Source organism: Rana temporaria, chromosome 5 (assembly GCF_905171775.1).
Source record: "Rana temporaria chromosome 5, aRanTem1.1, whole genome shotgun sequence".
NCBI lineage: Eukaryota > Metazoa > Chordata > Amphibia > Anura > Ranidae > Rana > Rana temporaria.
In genome coordinates, this window is record NC_053493.1 from 359,713,829 (window position 1) to 359,736,332 (window position 22,504).

Here is a 22,504-nt window from a genome sequence, read left to right on the forward strand (position 1 = left end):
CGATAGTGAAGCGGTTAAGCTGCAAAAAACGCTCAGAAAAGTGGCTGTAAAAACGTCCAAAAATGTCCATGAATGAATGAATGAATGAATGAAAAACTTATATAGCGCGGCACATGCGAACTGAATCGCCTCTGGGAATGAAGCCTAAAACTAACTTCCTCACTGAGTCAGTGACCTAAAGTACTGAAGCCTGAGGGTCAGTTTACAACTGAACTCCAGACTAAACAAATGTGTATTCCTACTTAAAGTGATATTAAAGTAAAAAATTTAAATAAACAAACAATAACAACCATGTCATACTTGCCTGCTCTGTGGAGTAGTTTTACACAGAGCAGCAAGGATCCTCCTCTTCTCGGATCCCCCTGACGCTCTGGTCCCTCCCTCCTGCTAAGTGCCCCCAGAGCAAGCAGTTTGCAATGGGGGCTCCCGAGCCGCATGTCCACACACACACACACACACACACACACACAATGTGCCGTGTCTCTTGTTTCTGTCTTAGCCAATGAGGAGGGAGAGTCCCCGAAGAACGGAGGCTTTCGTGCACCTCAATGGAGGAAGATCGGGCTCAGGTAAGTATCAAGGGGGGGTTTTCGGGGGCTGCTGCACACTGAAGTTTTTTTTACCTTCATGCATAATATGCATGAAGGTAAAAAACCTTCATCCGTTACAAACACTTTAAATATTAGCATGCTTTTGGTATACCTTTAAGATCTGGGAAGGAATTCAAAATAAAAAAATCCTTTATTGCGCCACTATGCAGGAGTTTCTTGTAATAAAGACCAGTCACTGCTTCTTTCTCCCCTGGGGGGTGACTGGTCTTGTATCCGCCCCTTCTGTAGTTTTCTGCAGGCAGCCTGTAGTGGGAGGGGCCCACTACACCACTAGATGCTCTCTGCACAGGCTATGCACAACACAAAGGCAGATTTCATCTTTAGCAACCAGGCATTGTAAGTAGAGGTCATCAATGGCAGTCTGTACATTTCTTAAATGACAGGAGATCTTTAGACCCCTTTCACACTGAAGCGTTTTTGCGTTAAAAATAGCGCTATTAAAACGCTCATAAAATGCTCTCCATGCACCCTTTCACACTGAGTCCTGCAAGCAGCAGCTTTTGGGCGCTGAAAAAAACCGCTCCAAAAACGCCCATCTCCATTGAAATGAATTGAAAGCGCTGTAAAAACGCCTTACCCTTTCACACTGAGGCACTGCAAAAACGCCCTAAAACGTTGGGGTCTTAGCGGTGCTTTACCAGCACATTGGGATTGCAGATGAGGCTTTGCTCGAATAACGCTCGAATAACGCCCCAGTGTGAAAGGGGCCTTAACCACTTCCATACCAGGCACTTATACACCTTCCTGCCCAAGCCAATTTTCAGCACTGTCGCTATTTGATTGACAATTGCGCGGTCATGCTACACTGTACCCAAACAAAATTTTTATCATTTTGTTCCCGCAAATAGAGCTTTCTCTTGGTATTTGATCACCTCTGCAAATTGAATTTTTTGCGCAACAAATAAAAAAAAGAACGAAAGTTTTGAAAAAAAAAAAAACCGAAGAAGTTTTTCTTTGTTTCTGTTAATTTTATAAATAAGTACCTTTTCTTCTGCACTAACAAACACCAATATGGCTGCACTGACGGGCACCGATATGGCTGCACCGATACGGCGGCACTGACGGGCACCGATAAGGCAGCACTGGTATGCGGCACTGATGGGCATTCATAGGCGGAACTGATGGGCACTCATAGCTGGCACTGATGGGTACTTATGGGTGGCACTGATAGGTGGCATGGACGGGCACTGATAGGTGAGCACTGATGGACACTGGTGGGTGGCACTGCTGGGCATGACAAATTTGTGGGCACCGATTGGCATATGTTATGTATACATTTGTACATGTGGATGGCCATGGGGACTTACCTGGCCATCCACATGTTGGGTGCTTCCCTGGTGGTCCTGAGCGGCATCCTGGTGGTCCAGTGTAGGCATCCAAGGGGGGGCTGCGCTGATAAACAATCAGCGCAAACCCCCCCTGTCAGGAGAGCCGCCGATTGGCTCTCCTCTACTCGCGTCTGTCAGACGCGAGTGAGGAAAAGCCGATCAGCGGCTCTTCCTGTTTACATCGTGATCAGCCGTGATTGAACACGGCTGACCACGTGGTAAAGAGCCTCCGCCGGACTGACTGACACACCACACCACCCATCGCCGTGATGCCCGCCCCCCACGGGCGCGCAGCGGCTGTTATCCTGCAGGACGTCAATAGACGTCCAGTCAGGATAACACAACCACTTCCCGGATGTCAATATGCTATTGACCGGGCGGGAAGTGGTTAAAATGGCTCTGTTGGAAATATAAACACTTGGGTGATTAGGCTTTGATGGAAGCAGTCGTTTCAGAAACCCATCTGTAATACACTAGTTTTCAGTGGTCAAGGCAATGAAGAAGTTCTGTTTCACGCTCTCCGAACTAGTATGTGCCATACAAGTCATGGTTTGGCCACTTTTCAGCAGAGCCTAATCAAACACACATTTTGTGTGGACACAAATACCCTTTGAAAAGCAGCTCCAAAAGTACAAGGAGAGCGAGGAGAGAAAGGGAAGGAAAGAGCGAGAGAAGGAAAAGAGCGAGCGAGCAAAAGAAAGAAAAAAAAAAGGAAAGAGGAAAAACACAAAAAACTATAAGGCTGCATTCACACCTAAGCGACAAAACGCCCGACGCGGGACGCTTCTGTCGCTAGAGGGGAGAATTCCCATTGCCGTCTATGGAGATGGTTCACATCTCATAGACGCGCAACGCCTGTCGCCTGAAAAAAAGTCCCGGACCCTTTTTTTCACGCGACAGGCGCGTTTTCCCATAGACAGCAATGGGAATACTTTAGAAAAAAAAAAAAAAAAAAAGATACATTTGTAATCGCGGCAAATCTGCCGCTACACGCGTACGCGGCTGTCGCTTAGGTGTGAATGCAGCCTAAGACATGGAACATACATTTAGTTACATTGTTTTGTCTGATCACCTTCGGTTTTTGAACTCTGGGAATCGGGCAACTCGCATCAAAGTTGGACCAAAAATAGAACAGGGACTACTCTTTGCAGTCCCAATTTACAGGACAAGTCACACAAGTGTGAAAGGGGCCTTAATATGTTTTCAGTGTATTGGTATTTTATTTTTATAATTTTAAATATTAGAGAGAGTAGTCTTGAACTTAGGAAAAACAGAGAGGAAATAAGGGCGCTCTGGTGGAGGTGGATAGCTGGTCAGAGGGATGATAGTGATGAGATAGAAGTAGGTGGAGTCGCAGACTCAGATCTACCCTGGTTCGCATCATTCCTAGAAAATCGATCCCAGACAGTGAAACTAGAAGCCTTCACGTCAGAAGCCTCAAGGATCACCCCTTTCGCCCGTGCTCTTCAACATCTACCTCCACCCACTACTCTCAATCATCAGCAAACAAGACCTGCTCAACCACTCCAACACAGACGACACTCAACGTTATCTTCGCATCACCAACAAAAAAGACCAATATCACGGATTCAAAAAAATGCCTGACATTTATAGATAATTGGGTGACAGAGCGCTCCCTCAGACTCAATGGATCCAAAACAGAACTTTTCTTTCTCCACGCAAACCAGAAGACAAATTCTAGGACGCAGCACTGCACCCAGACTGGTAACGGGTAAAAAAACGTGGGAGCCAATCACGCCGTTCCTGAGTACCCTCCACTGGCTAGCCGTAAAGGATCGGGCGACATCTGACTCACCCACAAATGCACGCAAGGAAACGCGCCGCAATACTTATGCGAGAAAATAAAACACTACACCCCAAATCGGGCCCTACAACCAACTAATCAGAACCTCCTCCGCATCCCCAAGTCCCGCTACAAATTTAATGGAGAACGAAGAAGATTCGCAGTCCAAGGACCACGGCTATGGAACGCTCTACCTACACACATCCACATGGAAGAAAACCATCGGGCCTTCAGGAAAAAAACTTAAGACCCATCTATTCTGAAGCGTGGCTGGACGACGACATTGGATACAGCGCCTTGAGGCGATTTAGTTCGCATTTGTAGCGCTATAACAAGTTACTCACTAACTCAATCGGCACTTCTGGCAGCATTTTGGTTAGAGCAGAAGCAACTCTGAAGATATAAAAAAGGTCTGGACGAAGGAGCCGCACATGCTCTGAAACACGTTACCGCCTCCTTTTTCCCCACTAACACCATCAGCCTCATGTGTCCTGCAGTGAACCCGGAATACAGACTTCTCTGCCGTCTCCTCTCTCCAACACGTACGAGAATGCTTTATGGCTCTACACTGCTCTCTACCTCTGTGCCACAGATGAGGACTCCTGATTTTATCATGTCTTTTAACACTCAACGATCTTGTAAGTGCCTTTAACCCTTTGTGCACTTTATGAAATTTTTCATACTGGACTTAGGAGGCGCCTTACTTTTCCGTTTTGAACGTGGACAAGTTGATTTGCGTAGAACAATCAAAACCCTTCTCTGTGCACAAAAAATTAATAGCTAGCTGTATTATTGCTATAAAGAGTTGTAAACTGGTTACTTCCAAAAAGTGATCAGCTAGTGCAGAGTGCCAATAACATACCGGTAGACGATTCCCATGGTGGATTCTCTGTTTTTTATCAGGCTAATCCTTCCGTCGTTGTTCCGTTTGTGCTGGTTGGAGACACTGCATATCTGCACTACCACATCCCACAGATCTTTAGCTGCCCTTCGGCTGTCTGGTCCGGAGAGCTCTTTACACGTGGCTGCCAGCAGCTGACCAAGCTGGAACGAGAACAAAGAGCGCAATAAATTGATCAGAGAATTCATAATATAAATTGTGAAAATAATGGGAATAAATCATAAAAAACAATTGACAAAAATGCAGTAGGATGTGCATATAACTGTCGTGGTTAAATGGTGACAGCAGGAAACTAGAAAATCATTTGGAAAGCTGCTATTGCTATCCGGGAAACATTGCTACCATGCGGATATCAAAGTCCATTCCACTTACTTTAAATATTACAAGAAAGTTTGCAATCCACTTAAGGACCGCCTAACGCTGATATACGTCGGCAGAATGGCACGGCTGGGCACAGGCACCTGTACATCGCCTTTAAGAGCCCAGCCGCGGGTCGCACGCACGCCGCCAGTGGCGTGCTCGTGACCCGGTCCGATGCTCCGTGACCGCGGGACCCGATGGCCGCCAGTGACCCGCGATCGGTCACAGGAGCTGAAGAACGGGGAGAGGCGAGTGTAAACACACCTTCCCCGTTCTTCTGTGTGGCAGTGTCACCGATCGTCTCTTCCCTGATATAGGGAACGACGATCAGTGACGTCACACCTACAGCCACGCCCCCCTACAGTAAGAATCACTCCCTTAGGGCACACTTCACTCCTTAGCGCCCCCTAGCGTTTAACCCCTTCACTGCCATTGTCATTTAACAGTAATCAGTGCATTTTTATAGCACTTTCGCTGTGAAAATTACAATGGTCCCAAAAATGTGTCAAAAGTGTCTGATGTGTCCGCCATAATGTCGCAGTCACGAAAAACGCTGATCACCACCATTACTAGTAAAAAAAAAAGTGTGAATAAAAATGATATAAAACTATCCCCTATTTTGTAAACGCTATACATTTTGCGCAACCCAATCAAATGCTTATTGCAATTTTTTTTACCAAAAATAAGTAGAAGAATACGTATCGGCCTAAACTGAGGAAAAAAAAAAGTTTTTTTGTATATTTTTTTGGGGATATTTATTATAGCAAAAATGAAAAAATATTGCATTTTTTTCAAAATTTACGCTCTATTTTTGTTTATAGTGCAAAAAATAAAAACCACAGAGATGATAAAATACCACCAAAAGAAAGCTCTATTTGTGGGAAAAAAAGGACACCAATTTTGTTTGGGAGCCACAATGCATGACCGCGCAATTGTCAGTTAAAGCGACGCAGTGCGGAATCGCAAAAAGGGGCAAGGTCCTTAACCTGCATAATGGTCCGGGTCTTAAGTGGTCATGAGACAGAAAAGCATCTTGAATCTGGGGGAAAATATTACCTTCACATAAGGATTGTTTTGCACTAAGGAGGCAGGTGCCTGTAACGTCAAGTACTCATTTTCTCTCCAGTTAAGCAGGAAAGCTACACACTCTTCTGATACAACTTGTCGTTGGGGAATGTCTGTAGAGAGAAGACGTACAGCATAATTGGGTGTGGGAGCAAGAATAAACAAGGTGATCTGTTATGACATAAAATAAGGTAAGAATAAATGAAGAAAAAACAAAAACTAAAACAATCTTCGATTTCCAGCAAAAAAAAAGTCACTGTTGTCTATTGCCTACTGGATACCAAGCAGAAAAAAAAAAGAGTTGGTGTCTAGTAGTGTGGTATAGCCAATAAGAAAAACACATCTTTCACCATTTAATACCCAAATACATAGGACACCTACAGTGGGGAAAATAATTATTTGATCCCCTGCAGATTTTGTAAGTTTGCCCACTTACAAAGAAATTAGGGGTCTATAATGTTTATCATAAGTGTATTTTAAATGATAGAGACAGAATATCAACCAGAAAAAAAACACATGATACAAATGTTCTAAATGGAGTTGCAGTCCAGTGAGTAAAATAAGTATTTGATCCCCAAGCAAAACATGACTAGGTAAAGAAACCCTTGTTGGCAAGCACAGAGGTGAGACCTTTCTTGTAGTCGATTTCCAGGTTTGCACACATCTCAGGAGGGGTTTTGGTCCACTCTTCTTTACAGATCTTCAAATCCTTAATGTCGCTTGGCAACCAAGTTTCACCTCCCTCCATCCATTTTCTATAGGATTAAGATCTGGAGACTGGCTATGCCACTAATTGACCTTAACGTGCTTCTTCTTGAGCCACTCCTTTGTTGCCTTGGTGGTATGTCTTGGGTCATTGTCATGCTGGAAGACCCATCCATAACCCATCTTCAGTGTTCTGGCTGAGGTAAAAAAAGTTCTCATCAAAGACTTTACAGCAGTGGTCTCTAAACTGCGGCCCTGGGGCCAGATGTGGCCCTTTGCTGGCTTTTATTCAGGCCATGGGGCACTATTTTATTCACCGACACCAATAAAGGACACAATTCCTACCAATTATATCAATGATGGGGCACAGTTTTTCCTAATGACACCAATGATGGGGCACAATTCCTCCCAATGACACCAATGAACGGGGGACCAATTCCACCCAATGACACCAGTGATGGGACACAAGTCCTCTAAATGACACCAGTGATGGGGCACGATTCCTCCCATTGAGACCAATAATGGGGAATTGTTTACTCCCACTGATGCAAGGACATTTTGTACTTCCGATGGTCTGGCCCCCTAAAGTCTAAAGGACAGTAAACTGGCCCTTTGTTTAGAAAGTTTGGAGACCCCTGCTTTACAGTACATGGTCCCTCAATGTGGCAAAGTCGACCTGTACCTTTAACAGAGAAACAAGCCCAAAGCATAAGGTTTACACCTCCGTGCTCTGGGTCATAGTCAGCATTTTTCTTCCTCCAAGCACGGCGAGTCGAGTTAATGCCAAAGAGCTCAAATTTGATCTCATCTGACCACAGCACTTTTTCCTAATCCTTCTCTGTATTATTTAGATGTTCATTGGCAGACTTCAGGTGGGCCTGTACATGTTCCTTCTTGAGAAGAGGGACCTGTGGTATTTCAATCCATGATGGCGTATTGTGTTACCAATGATTTGTTTGGTGACTGCGGTCTGAACTTACTTGAGATCATTCACAAGCTCCTCCCGTGTAGTTCTGGGCTGATCCCTCACTTTTCTCATGATCATCCATAGGGCTCTTTCACACGGGACGGATCCGTGATGATCCGCCCCGTGAACCTATGCTTGCTCAGCGGGGATCGCTCCGCTAATCCCAGCCCAAACCTGGCGGATGACAGGGCGGTCCCCGCACACTGTGCAGGGACCGCCCTGTCAGATCTCGGCTCTCCCCTATAGGGGGGAATCGGATGAACACGGACCATCTGTCCGTGTTCACCCGATCTGATGATGGATTGAAAAATAGGGGTTTCCTCCGTCTGCAGAATCGGAGGACTGCAGACACCGATGAGATCGGGTGTCAGCGGATGTTCATCCGCTGACACCCACAATCTCAAAGGGATCAATGTATGTCCCTTTTTCAGCCGTAAAACGGATGGATAAAAAAGCGGACATATGGTCCGCATGTGTGAAAAGGGCCTTACCCCATGAGGGGAAAACTTGCATGGAGCTCCAGACCAAAGGCGATTGATGGTTATTTTGTATTTCTTCCATTTGTGAATAATCGCTCCAACAGTTGTCTCCTTCTCACCAACCGTCTTGCTGATGGTTTTGTAGCACATTCCAGCCTTGCGCAGGTCTACAATCTTGTCCACGACATCCTTTGAGAGCTCTTTGGTCTCGCCCATGATGGCGAGGTTTGAATAGAAGAAAGATTCTGTGGACAGGTGTTTTTTCTACACAAAGAGTTGTTGTTAGGAGCACCTTCTTAAATTGACAGGACTAATCTGTGTACCACATGAGCACCTACTGTAGCCAGTCTGTAGGAGCCAGAATTATTGTTGGTTGGTAGGAGATCAAATACTTAAAGCGGGAGTTCACCCGAAAAATAATTTTTAACATTAGATTGAGGCTCATTTTGTCTAGGGGAATTGGGTAGTTTTTTTTTAAATCGAAGCAGTACTTACCGTTTTAGAGATAGATCTTCTCCGCCGCTTCCGGGTATGGTCTTCGGGACTGGGCGTTCCTATTTGATTGACAGGCTTCCGACGGTCGCATACATCCGCGTCACGAGTAGCCGAAAGAAGCCGAATGTCGGTGCGGCTCTATACGGCGCCTGCGCACCGACGTTCGACTACTTTCGGAAAATCGTGACGCGATGTATGCGACCGTCGGAAGCCTGTCGGAAGACTGTCAATCAAGTAGGAACGCCCAGTCCCGCAGCCCATACCCGAAAGCGGCGGAGAAGATGCATCTCTAAAACGGTAAGTACAGCTTTGATTGTAAAAAAAAAACACCCGATTCCCCTTGACAAAACGAGCCTCAATCTAATGTTAAAAAAAAAAAAAGGTTTTTGGGTGAACCTCCACTTTAATTTACTCACTGGACTGCAACTCAATTTAGAACATTTGTATCATGTGGATTTTTGGTTGATATTCTGCCTCTATCATTTAAAATACACCTATGATAGCAATTATAGACCCATGTCTTTGTAAGTGGGCAAACTTACAAAATCTGCAGGGGATCAAATAATTATTTTGCCTATTGTACTGTACCCCAAAATACACCCCTCTAAATGTGAATGATGCTGTAAAGAGGGACTAGAAGGCGTAGACACAGAAGGTATTGGTGATGAAAAGCTTTAGGGAGATTTTTCTCATGGATCATTAATCCAGAAAAACAAAATTGTATACACCTGTCTGCAGTGTCTACATCTTCTTTACGCCATTACCTTCACTCATATGAAGTATTAGGCTATCCATACACATTAGGATTTCTCTTGTTCAGGCCTGTGGGCTGAATGAGAGAAATCAATAGATCCCCCCCCCCCCATCCACGCTGAGGCCTCATTCTCATGGATGTACCTATCCGTACACCTGAACCCCATTCAATATAGCGATGTGCACGAGAGCAGTGGCTGTTCTGGGTCTCCTTCTCCGCAGTGGAAATCATTGGCTCCCACTGCTGTCACTCACAGCCAGTGAGAAGGGAGCAGGGAACGGGGCCAAGCTGCACTCTATTAGCTAGATTCAGGATGGCGAGCGCATAGTTGCAGCGGTGTAGCGTATGGCATTTATACTACAACGCCGTAAGTTAGCGAGGCAAGTACATGATTCACAAAGTACTTGCCTGCTAAGTTACGGCGGCGTAGCGTAAATCGGGCGGGCGTAAGGGCGGCTAATTCAAATTCGGCTGAGGGGGCGTGTTTTATGTTAATGGAGCTTGACCTGACGTGATTGACGTATTTTACGAACGGCGCATGCGCCGTCCGCCTACATATCCCAGTGTGCATTGCGGCAAAGTACGCTGCACAGTCCTATTGATTTAGACGTGGACGTAAATGACGTAAAACCCTATTCACAGACGACTTACGCAAAATTTTCAAATTTCGATGCGGGAACGGCGGCCATACTTAACATTACTATTCCAGCTATTTGATGGAATAACTTTAGGCCTGATAATGCGTTACGTAAACGGCGTATCTGTACTGCATCGGCCGGGCGTACGTTCGGGAAAAGGCGTATCTAGTGATTTACATATTCTATGCCGACCGCAATAGAAGCGCCACCTAGCGGTCAGCCTAAAAATTACACTTTAGGATACGACGATGTAAGACACTTACTCCGCTCGTATTTGAGCCTAATTTAAGCGTATCTGGTTACCAGAATACGCTTAAAATTAGCGCCGACGCAAATTCAGACTTAGGCTGGCGTATCTACTGATACGCCAGCCTAAGTCTCTCTGAATCTAGCTATATGTGTCCAATAGACCAGTGGTCATCAACCCTGTCCTCAGGGCCACTAACAGGCCAGGTTTTATGTATTACCTTGGGAAGATGCAGACCAGAATACTGCAATCACTGAGCAGCAAATTATATCGCCTGTGATGTATTTCAGTTATCTTGCAAACCTGGCCTGTTAGTGGGCCCGGAGGACAGGGTTGATGAACTGGCTTGGGAGGAAGCAAGCACAAGTGCCCCCAGAGCAAGCGCCTTGCTATGGGGGCACTTAGCAAGGGGAAGGGGCCAGAAGTGCTGGCGGGGGCTCAGAGAAGAGGATCAGAGCTGCTCTGTGCAAAACTACTGCACAGAGCAGGAACGTATTACATGTTTATTATTAAAAATAAATAAATGGAGCCTTTACAATTGCTTAAAGCGGTGGTTCACCCTCCATAACTTTTTAGCATAAAATGAGGCATAGTAGCGCGAGCTACAGTATGCCTGTCTTTATTTTTTTATCCCCGTACTCACTGTGTAATCGTAGATACAAGATTACGACTCCCCGCAGGGAATGGGCGTTCCTATGGAGAGGGAAGGTGATTGACGGCCGGCTCTGGCACGTCACGCTCCCCGAAGACAGCCGGAACAGGTCTCGGCTCTTCACGGCGCTATATGGCGCCTGCGCACAGACTATGCGCAGGCGCCGTGAAGCGCCAAGTCCTATTTCGGCTATTTCCGGAGATGCGCGACGTGCCAGAGCCGGCCGTCAATCACCTTCCCTCTCCATAGAAACGCCCATTCCCCGCTGGGAGTCGTAATCTTGTATCTACGAGTGCACAGTGAGTACGGGGATAAAAAAATAAAGACAGGCATACTGTAGCTCGCGCTACTATGCCTCATTTTATGCTAGAGGGAAAAAAAATGTTTTATTTTTTTTTATTAATAGGGTGAACCCCCGCTTTAAATAGCGTGGGTTGTTCAATTCCCCCTGACGACGACTGCATTCTGACAGCTGCTGCCATGGCTGAAATTTAAACCATGCATGGCTATACACAGCCCAATGCATGCTGGAAAAACAAACAAAAAAACAAAAACCTAGCAGAGTTCTCCATCCAAAAAAACGAGGTGGACTGAGAAATCCCCCCACTGGGACATTGTATTCTGATGGGTACACCCAGTGGAAAAAAAATTCTAAAAAATGTCCCTTTGACAGAAGTCAATCAAATGGTCGACTTCTGTTGAGCAGGGAAGGCCACACACTGATTGAAAGTGAGCTGGTCCCTGCTGAACAGGCCAAACGTTGATCAGTGTATATAGCCAGCTTGAGGGTGTGTAGCTTAGGTGTGCATTAAAAGGATAGTTCAATCTGTAGGAAGAATTAGTCAGAAGTCTCACCAGGAATCCTCATTTCCAGGTAGCCTCGTACTCTGCTGACAAGTTCCGGTGGCGGCCGATCAGCAGAGACTCCGCCTCCAGCCTCATGGGTGCAAATATCCAATAGCAGCATCTCATTGAGCATAACCTGGCGCAGCTTGGGAGAGAATTCTGTCACCAGCTCTAAACAGGAAGTGAGCAGCTGCTTAGCGTGAGGAAAGTCCTGTGAAATACACAAACAAGTCAAGTAAACCTCACAGACCGCTTTGGAAAAGTCATCATATTGGAGAACTAAAAGGCTGTGGTGAATAAAGTGAGCAAGACAATGGGGTGGATTCACTAAAACCGAAGAGTACAAAACCTGGTGCAGCTCTGCATGGTAGCCAATCGGCTTCTAACTTCAGCTTGTTCAATTAAACTTTGACAAAAAAAAACCTGGAAGCTGATTGGTCCCTATGCAGAGTTGCACCAGATTTTGTCAGTTTTAGAAAATTAACCCCCAGAAATAAAACCCACCTATTTCTGATATGAATTCTCATACTTCAGGTGGCCATTTTAATATAGTCCCGTTAAAAGGTTTCAGTCAACGAATAACTCCTGCTTCTGAATTAACCCCTTCCATACAGGGCATTTTCACCCCCTTCCTGCCCAGACCAATTTTTAGTTTTCAGCGCTGTTGCACTTTAAATGAAAATTGCGTGGTCATGCAACACTGTACCCAAACTAAATCTTTATGTTTTTTTTCCCCCCACAAATCGAGCTTTCGTTTGGTGGTATTTGATCATCTCTGCGGTTTTTATTTTTTGCGCTATAAACAAAAGAAGAGCGACAATTTTTTTTTAAAAACACAATATTTTTTACTTATTTAATATTACAATTAAAAAAAACAAAAACGAAATTTCCTCAGTTTAGGCCGATACGTATTCTGCTACATATTTTTGGTTTAAAAAAAAAAAAAAAAAAAAAATCGCAATAATCATATATTGATTGGTTTGCGCAAAAGTTATAGTGTCTACAAAATAGGTGATAGATTTATGGCATTTTTATTTTATTATTTTTTTTACTAGTATTGGCGGCGGTTTTTTACTGTGACCGTGACATTGCGGCGAACAAATCGGACACTTTTGACACGTTTTTGGGACCATTCACATTTATACAGCGATTAATGCTATAAATATGCATTGATTACTGTGTAAATTTAACTGGAAGGGAAGGGGTAAACAATAGAGGGCGCTGAAGGGGTTAATATGTTCCCTAAGGTGTGTTCTAACTGTAGGGGGGAGGGGACTCTCAAGGGGAGGAGACCGATGTGTGTTCCTCTGTACTGGGAACACACATTGGTCTCCTCACCACTGACAGGAGGTGGATCTGTGTGTTTACACACACACATCCACACGCCTGCCGTGATTACGGCAATCGCGGGTGCCCGGCGGCAATCGCGGCCACCTGCGCCGGCTCACGAGCGCTGCCGCGGGGAACGCCGGGAACACAAGACTTCATATGACGTCCACCCGTCATTTTACAATGCGCCGGTAGGGAAGTGGTTAAAGGGGTTGTAAAAGGTACAATTTTTTTCCCCCCTAAATAGCTTCCTTTACCTTAGGCCTCTTTCACACCGGGGCGGGAGGCGCAGTGGCAGTATAGCGCCGCTAAAAATAGTGGCGCTATACCGTCGGATTTGCCGCGGGATTCGGCCGCTAGTGGTGCGGAATTAACCCCCGCTAGCGGCCGATAAAGGGTTAATACCGCCTGCAATGCGCCTCTGCAGAGGCGCATTGCGGGCGGTATTGCTGCGGTTCCCCATTGTTTCAAATGGGAAGGAGCGGTATACATACCGCTCCTCTCACCGCTCCAAAGATGCTGCCGGCAGGAGATTTATTTCTCTCCCGCCAGCGCATCGCCTCAGTGTGAAAGCCCTCGGGCTTTCACATTGAGTATGCAGTGCAGGAGTTTTTCAGGCGGTATAGCAGCGCTATTTTTAGCGCTGTACCGCCTGAAAAACTCCTCAGTGTGAAAGGGTCTTAGTGCAGTCCTCCTTCACTTACCTCATCCTTCCATTTTGCTTTTAAAATGTCCTTATTTCTTCTGAGAAATCCTCACTTCCTGTTCTTCTGTCTGTAACTCCACACAGTAATGCAAGGCTTTCTCCCTGGTGTGGAGTGTCGTGCTCGCCCCCTCCCTTGGACTACAGGAGAGTCAGGACGCTCTCTACGTTGCAGATAGAGAAAGAAGCTGTGTTTTAGGGGTAATCCAAGGGAGGGGGCGAACACGACACTCCACACCAGGGAGAAAGCCTCACATTACTGTGTGGAGTTACAGACAGAAGAACAGGAAGTGAGGATTTCTCAGAAGAAATAAGGACATTTAAAAGCAAAATGGAAGAATGAGGTAAGTGAAGGAGGACTGCACTAAGGTAAAGGAAACCATTTACAACCCCTTTAAGGAGATCTTGTTACAAACCAAGCATTTTGTTATTCACTTGCAATGTGTCTTTGAAGTTACAAGAAAAGTTTACCAACACCATGCCCCCCACCACGTCAAAGCCCAATCATATTCTGGGAGTGTCTAAATTACTCTCTGTGCTGGACCAGCTCCTCATTCCCTCCCTACAGAACTCTTAATATGGGGAAAAAGTGAAGAGGAAGGGAGGGAGTCTACACACAGGAAGCTTTTACATGCATAAAAAAAAAACACATCACCGACATATGAATGTGAAGATTTTTGTTGAAATGCTCTTGTGACAGGGTCTCTTTAAACATTTTTTGTCCCAATTGTTTTACAGGGATCTTTTTGCTGAATGTGGGTTGGTTGGGGGTAAAAATAATAAGATCTCTGGATCCACCATAAAACTCCCTTCTTGTAGATTTCACGGGAGGAAGACCCTGCATGTGCTGCCTACATGAGAACTGACACATGATTTCAGGTCTTTGGTCTATACCCACTTTGTTACCGGGCCTATTTTGGCACTGTTCTCCTTTATGTAAAAATCACAATTTTTTTGCTAGAAAATTAATCAGAACCCCCAAACATTATATATTTTTTTTTTAGTAGACACCCTAGGGAATAAAATGGCGGTCATTGCAACTTTTTTTTATCGCACAGTATTTGCAAAATAATTTTTCAAACGCCTTTTTTTAGGGAAAAAAACAGTTTCATGAATTAAAAAATAACAGAACAGTAAAGTTAGCTCAATTTTTTTGTATAATGTGAAAGACGATGTTACGCCGAGTAAATAGATACCCAACATGTCACGCTTTAAAATTGCGCACACTCATGGAATGGCGCCAAACTTTGGTACTTAAAAATCTCCATAGGCGGTGCTTTAATTTTTTTTACAGGTTACTATTTTTGAGTTACAGAAGAGGTCTAGTGCTAGAATTGTTGCACACGCTCTAACGCACGCGGCGACACCTCACATGTGTGGTTTGAACGGTGTTTACATATGTGGGCGGGACTTGCATGCGCGTTCGCTTCTGCACGCGAGCGACCGGGACAGGGGTTTTAAATTTTTTTTTTTTTTTTTTTTTTACACTTTTAAAAAATTTTTTTTTTGATCACTTTTATTCCTATTACAAGGAATGTAAACATCCCTTGTAATAGGAATCAGTGTGACAGGTCCTCTTTATGGAGAGATGTTGGGGTCAATAAGACCCCACATCTCTCCTACAGGCTTACAAGCATGAGATCGGTGAAAAAAAAATCACTGATTACATGCCGACAGCCGCGATAGTGGCTTTGTTTACTTCCGGGTACCGGGCGTGACGTCATAACGTCGCGCCCGGTCCTCCGACGGTCATGGAGATGACTGTGACCGTCTGGTCACCAGTCATCTCTATGCTTCACCAACGAGCGCCGGCCGATTCGCTCTCCGGGCCCCCGATGGCACGGGAGAGCCCGGAGAAGCACCGGATGGCGGCAGGAGGAGGGGGGGACGTCCCCTCCCGCTGCCTAGAAGAACGATCGTTCTTCTGGTGCACAGAATCGCCGGCTGAAGATATCTGAATGATGCCTGCAGCTGCCGAGGACGTCCCAGGACGTTCTCCGGGTCTGAAGTGGATACCCTGTGTAATGGGAAGATGCAAAACATCCATGTACCTCTAATAATAACACCCTGCAGGCCTGGTCTAGAGAGTCAAGAATATACACCAACAGCCTATATCTTCTAATGACCCCAACCCAGTATGTGTGACCTTATGCACAGCTCAGGGAACATTGTACAGAGACCTAAAATCAGCTCAGGAAGCTAAAAGACATTTCAAGTTCCTATTTCTGCCATTCACCTATTACTCATACACATACAAGTGCCTTGAAAACATATTCCACACCCCTTGAATTTTTCCCACATTTTGTCATGTTACAACCAAAAACAAATGTTTTTTATTTGGGATTTTATGTAATGGACCAACACAAAGTGGCATATAATTGTGAAGTGGAAGGGAAATGATAAATGGTTTACAGTTTTTTTTTTTTTTTTACAAATCATGTGAAAAGTGCGGTGTGCATTTGTATTCAGCCCCCCTAAATCAATACTTCATAGAACCACCTTTCCCTGCAATTACAGCTGCAAGTCTTTTTGGGGATGTCTCTACCAGCTCAGCACATCTAGGAGAGGGACATTCTGCCAGGGTATGTAAACTTATGAGCACAACTGTATAAAATGTCATCCCTGATGGGAACACAGTGTGGTTTTTGCAGCAACCACATCTGGCATTTTTTGAACACCCATTAGTACTAAAGCTATATTGTTTACACCAGGGGTGCCCAACCTTTTGAAGCGCGAGGGCCACTTAAGCAACTTGGTAACCAGTCGAGGGCCACAATGAGCGGAGCAGACGGATGACAGGTCACAGCTACTCTATATTCCCTCGGATTTGCCCAGATGGAAGGGGGCAAAATGTTTTTCGGATTGGAGGTAGGCGGGCGTGAACGGACATCTGTCGCTCTGTAGAGGTGAATTGAGAGTCCCATTTGGTCAGGCTGATCGTGTGAAAAGGGCCTAAGACTGCTTTTACACTGTTGTGCTGAGGTTTACCCACAACGCACGTGCAGCTGTGTCTATCCTGCGGGTTAGCTGAACTTTGCCATAGACTCTACCTGTGGCAAAAGCCAGCGCTGTAGAGGAAGCATCGGCTTATGGGGCTCTGCTCCACAGCCACTTTCTTCCTCTACCACCAGCTTCATTCACAACACTGATGTGGTATGGTGGGTCGGCAACTTACGATCTTTGCTTGCCAACCCGCTATTCCAGAGCAGGAGGTCGCAGGCCACATCGGAGGGCATCCGCGGGCCACATGTAGCCCCCGGACCAGTGGTTGGTCACCCCTGGTTTACACAATAGACATCTTTTGCACAGAGGTATTTATTATCATTTCATTGTATACAACATTCACACCAATAAGCAGAGCAACTTACCTTAATTGCACTGCAGTGTAAGCTTTTGGCTAGCAGTATATAGACAAGGTCTCTTGTCAGGTGATCTTTAATTCCCAGGATTATTCCGCCATATACTGTTGGCACTTCCCACTAAAATGAAAAAAAAAAAAAAAAAATTGCATTTTCAGAAACATGCATGCAAATTTATAAAAAAGGGGAAAATAACAAAAAACAAAAACACATAAATTAATTCACTACTATTAAGAACAACTGCCCAAGATAATATTATTACATGTCTTTGGAGCAATTACTTCTTGTATGTACTGTACCTTGCTAGACACAGTCCAGAACAGGTTGTCAGAGGTCATGCCATATAGTTCAATCAGAAGCTGACGTATTCTCCAGGGATCGACACTAAGGATGAGTTGATGTTCTAGCTGTCCAACGTTCACATTGGAAGAAGCTAAAAAAGTGCACAAGATTAAAAGCTGAAAAAGACCCCGTAACAGTCCACACATTTGTTACTTCCTGTACAGACATTTCAATTCCCCATAACGTACAGAATCTAGGCATAGATAAATATCGAGCCCATGAAAAAAGGAAGAGTGTGGATGCTTGCATCAATGGGAGAGGGAAGAAGAGCACTTGGAGATGAGCAATCCATATAGTGGATCACCATACATGTTAAAATTTGTCTGTACAACTTTGGTACAATCGACCTAAGAGCTACCGAAATGTTGTAATATGAGGACCTACCTAAACTGTCCAATCAGTCTGTATCCAGTCGAGCAGGTCTTTTAACTACCTACTTTTCGGTAGATCTAAAGAAAATTGTACATCAGATTGTAACGTATGTGCTGAGCTTTAGGCCTCATTCACACTGGGCCGTTCGGGGTCCGTCTGTCACGGACCTGAACGGCCGCTCCATGCATTGCTATGGAGCGTCGGATGTCAGCGGAGACATGTCCGCTGACATCCAACCCGCTAAAAAAAACAAAACGTATGGGGGCCACGTCCCCATCCGTCCATGCGGATCGGATCGGGTAAGATCTGATGAAAACGGACATGCTGTCCGCTTTCATCAGATCGCTCCATAGGACACAGCGGCTCCCGACAAGCCCCTCCCCGCTCAGTGAGCAGAGAGGAGCTTGTCATCCGTCAGCTCAGCGGAGATCTGCGGACTGATCTCCCGCTGAGCCGACGGGAGCAGGCGGACTCGGGAGTCCGCCAAGCGTGAATGAGGCCTTGGGGAAGATGGATTTATTGAAAAGGATAAGTTCACCTTTACAAAAAAAATAATAATAAATGCAATTTTTTATTATTTTTTAGGGGCCTGTAAAGTATTGCACCCACAATCAGCGAATCATGGATATAATGCCAGGCTTCTGCAGATAGTCTGTGTAGCTGTCTGCCTGTACCTCCGATATGGGCAGGCAGTCACTGAATGACAGGAAGCTCAATGAATGACTAGAGCACTAAGCATCACCCTGGTAGTTCATTGAGAACTACAAGACGTCAACCACAAAAGGATTTTAGTTCATTGGTTTCACAGGGATATGTGAATGAATGATGCGCCCTTGTGGGTGGAGGCCCGCATGACAGTGGGTGCGGGGGAGATAATCACGGGGGGGGGGGGGGGGGGGGGGAAGGGGCAGACATGCAACGTTCGGAAAGGCGAATTTATCTTTTAATAAAATCCTATGTGATGCACACTAACACATTATGACCTAAATCTTTTTTTTTTTTTTATGCAGTTTACTACCTCTTTAAGGGGAGTGGATCATAGGTAGCCGGGTAAAAAAAACAAAAGCGAAGTCTGTTCACTGCTGCCCATCCATAGAGAAAAGTGGGTTTTTCCGTGTCTGTTCTGCCTATGCCAAGCCAAAATGGATGTGTCCTCTTGCCCATGCTGCTCTAATCAGCAGGGAATTCGCTCACAGATGCCCTGCTGATCGGTGTGGAAAGAGCCCTGTGTGAATGGGGCCTTAGGCAGAAAAAGGAGTACCTGTGTAAGAGAAATAAACCAATGCATACTGATTATGCCAAATTTGGTCTTGACATCTAGGCATCTTTGACCTTGGGTTATGAAAAAACTGTACCAAATAAAGCCTTAACCAGAATTTTTTATTTTTTTTTGCAAACTGTCTGAAAATATAAGTTACAAATAATGCATGCCTGCTCAGTTGCATTTGCATAAGGTGCAGACAATTGTTGCACAAAATAATGTGGCCCCTCCCAGCACTGACCTGTGTCCTCTATTTTCATTTGTTGACGGCTGCATTTTTGGCTTAAGAAAATAAAAGAGTCAGGTAGAGAGAGGATTGGATGGGGAAAAAAACTGCCACACACTAACATGGCCTGTTCCTGACAAATGGCCTGTTCCTGACAAAAAAAAAAAAGTTCCAGAGAATTTCCTGTGACTTGGTTCACATGAGAGCACCCCTTCATTACCTCCTACCAATGCTGAAGAACACACTAGGCAAGATGACATATGGACAATATGAAATATGGATAATGCAAAAGGTAGCACGGATATTAAAGTATGCATGCACAAATTTTAAAGCTAATCTCCACCCAAAAGGTGAAGCGTGTACCTGGTTCTGACAGGTACCTGGTCCCACTTCATGGTAAAAATCACTGCATGGTGATCTGCGTCATGTCTGACCCCTCCTCCTTACCCCTGCTTTCTACTGGGACCTGTGTGCCTCCCAAAAAATGACAAAACCACTCAAAAAGCGCAGTGTAACTCACGAACGCGCAGTAGGAAACCGGCTGTGAAGCCTGAAGGCTTCACTGACAGTTTTCCTTACTGGAACCTGCTGAACAAATCGGCTTGGGGGGTGTTGGAATCGCAGGATCCCTGGACAGGTTAGTGTCCTTATATTAAAAGTTAGCAGCTACAGTATTTGCTCCACTATGAAATACTCACCTTGGAATAAAGCTCTCCAGCACTGTAAAGTCACTGCTGAGAGGGCTGGTATGTTTCCCCTAACTTTCTTCTGAGTTTGCAGGCTCTGGTTGGCCACAGACGGGATGACATCACTCCTGCACATGCTCGCGGGAGCCCTCATTTCCAGCAAGGTATGCAGGACCTTCTGAGCGCATGCGCCAGTGATGTCACTGGCTGCATGCAGGGTGAATAATTGCATGATTCCCACATCAATACGGTAATTGTTGATGGGGGAAAGTCGATGGATCAACTGCAGTACAATCAGCCTGGCCATAGATTGATCAAATCTCGACCAATCTATGGCCAGGTTAAGACAGAGTGCGTTTCTCAAGTGTTACAGTGTGTGTTACTGTTAGTGGTCAAGTGTGTTACTGGCTGGATCAACAGGTAAAGGAAAGGAAAAAAAAGCCTTAAAAAAAAAAAAAAAAAAAAGGAAAATTAATGCAGCCACCATGTCTAAGGATTGGTAAGCTGCAATATATTACATTTTTGGTTTTGATACCAAATTACCCGATGCATATGGACACTGCTAAATTTGGTCTTGACAACTAGGTTTCATTGACCTTTGATCATGAAATGGTTAAAAGATCAATGTCATTTTTTTTAACAATGAAGAAAAAGTTATTTGTTAAAGCTGGCCATACATTATAAAATTTACTTGTACAATTTTCCTTTACATTTACCAAAAAATAAACATGCAATATGGAGGTCAAACCTTAACACTTTCAATTTGTATCCAATCAGGCAAGCTGTTGCACTACATAGTTGAAGGAAAATCTAAGGCGATCGTAAAGAAATTGTATTAGAAAATTGAACAATGAATGGTCAGCCGACACCAAAATTCAGATAAGTTAGGCATTTTATGCCAGGTAAGTCACAAACCCTGGATGCACCTCTAGGAGTTCTATACCCTACAGAAGCAGCGTGGGAACTCTGGAACCTCCCAGTTTATCAGCAGTCAGTCGTACACTGATAAAAGGAAGTCTGCTGCTCAGTGTGCTGTCCAGATAAAACCTACCAAGTGAATGCGATCATAAGGAGAGATAGCACTAACAAAAAACAATCCAAAGAGAAGAGATATTGCAGCTGACCTGGTATATCATAGAAGGAGGTCACAGGCTTAGTACAGAGATTGGTGTGGGAGGTCCTCTGCCTGATTTGCTCAATAAGCATCTTCCTTTCGTCATCTGTCAGCAGTCTCATGAACAGCTCATGGGTGGAAATCATGAACACTAGCTGTAAGTCTTCGATATTCAAGCATAAGTTTCTGGATGAAGAAGGGGAAAAAACAGGAATTAGGCACATGTTTATATTGAAATATAGCTTACTGTTTATTTGGACTTCTTGGGAGGAACTAATGGAATAAATTAGGCTTTATCTATAGCAGCACATTAATTTCAAGATAAGCTGCACTCAACTTTATAATGCTTCAAACTAAATAAAAGGCAAAGAGGTTACCTATTGCTAGGAAAGAGAGGAAGGAACCAAAAAAAAAAAAAAAAAAAAAAAAAAAAAAAAAAGCAAGTGATCCTTTTGATTACAAGCATTGCCCAGGCCAGCGCCACCAAAAAGACCACTTGTGTATATTTATTGGTACTGGAACCCTGCACTCCAACTACTTGCTCAAGGATGGGCAGATATTGCCAAGTTCATCATTTTCAGGGAGATATCTGAAATCTATGACCATCCTTACTTGATACAGTAGGTTACTTATCCTTGTACCTACAATCAGAAACTACACAGGGCTAGCATTATAAAAACTTGTACAAGGACATGGAACTTTTTAGAATGGCAGGCTAATTAACTCAACATTTCACTTTTCCAGTCCAGGTTACAGAAAGGAAGCTTATGAAATACAAATCGGTATCCAATTTATTTTTCAGAATCAGCCCTTTTTTGGCAACGCTTGTGGTTGAATCGGATGCTTACTTTAAAAATGAAGCTACCATTCGTCTTTGAGACTCCGTTGCTTCCTCAAACTTCAGGGACCTGGAACACACCTAAAAAATAATATGAATAAATGACTGCTCTGTAATGATATTAAAGTGTAATTCCAGTCAAATTCTAAGGCTAAATTTACGCCCAACCCCAGTCTAAGACTATTATATATACCCTTGCAAAATAAAATAAAATGCGTAGATCTACCTAAAGGTGAAACTCGAATAACTAGAATATCGTTCAAAAGTTCATTTATTTTACCGATGCAACTTAAAAGGTGAAACTAATATATGAGATAGACTCATTACATGCAAAGCAAGGTATTTCAAGCCGTGATTTGTTATAATTGTGATGATTATGACTTACAGCTCATGAAAACCCCAAATTCACAATCTCAGAAAAT

General features: G+C 44.4%; 1 protein-coding gene across 1 annotated transcript in view; it reads right to left on the reverse strand.

Annotated features, from left to right (window-relative positions):
- Positions 1-22,504, reverse strand: part of INTS8 (integrator complex subunit 8) — a 110,748-nt gene that overhangs the window by 35,868 nt on the left and 52,376 nt on the right. Inside the window, exons 12-18 of the mRNA XM_040354703.1 lie at positions 22,093-22,163; positions 21,255-21,430; positions 17,543-17,676; positions 17,253-17,363; positions 11,862-12,063; positions 6,061-6,182; positions 4,606-4,787 (exon numbers count right to left, since the gene is read on the reverse strand). Of these exons, the coding sequence (XP_040210637.1) occupies positions 4,606-4,787; positions 6,061-6,182; positions 11,862-12,063; positions 17,253-17,363; positions 17,543-17,676; positions 21,255-21,430; positions 22,093-22,163 (998 nt within the window). The remainder of the gene's footprint in view (positions 1-4,605; positions 4,788-6,060; positions 6,183-11,861; positions 12,064-17,252; positions 17,364-17,542; positions 17,677-21,254; positions 21,431-22,092; positions 22,164-22,504) is intronic.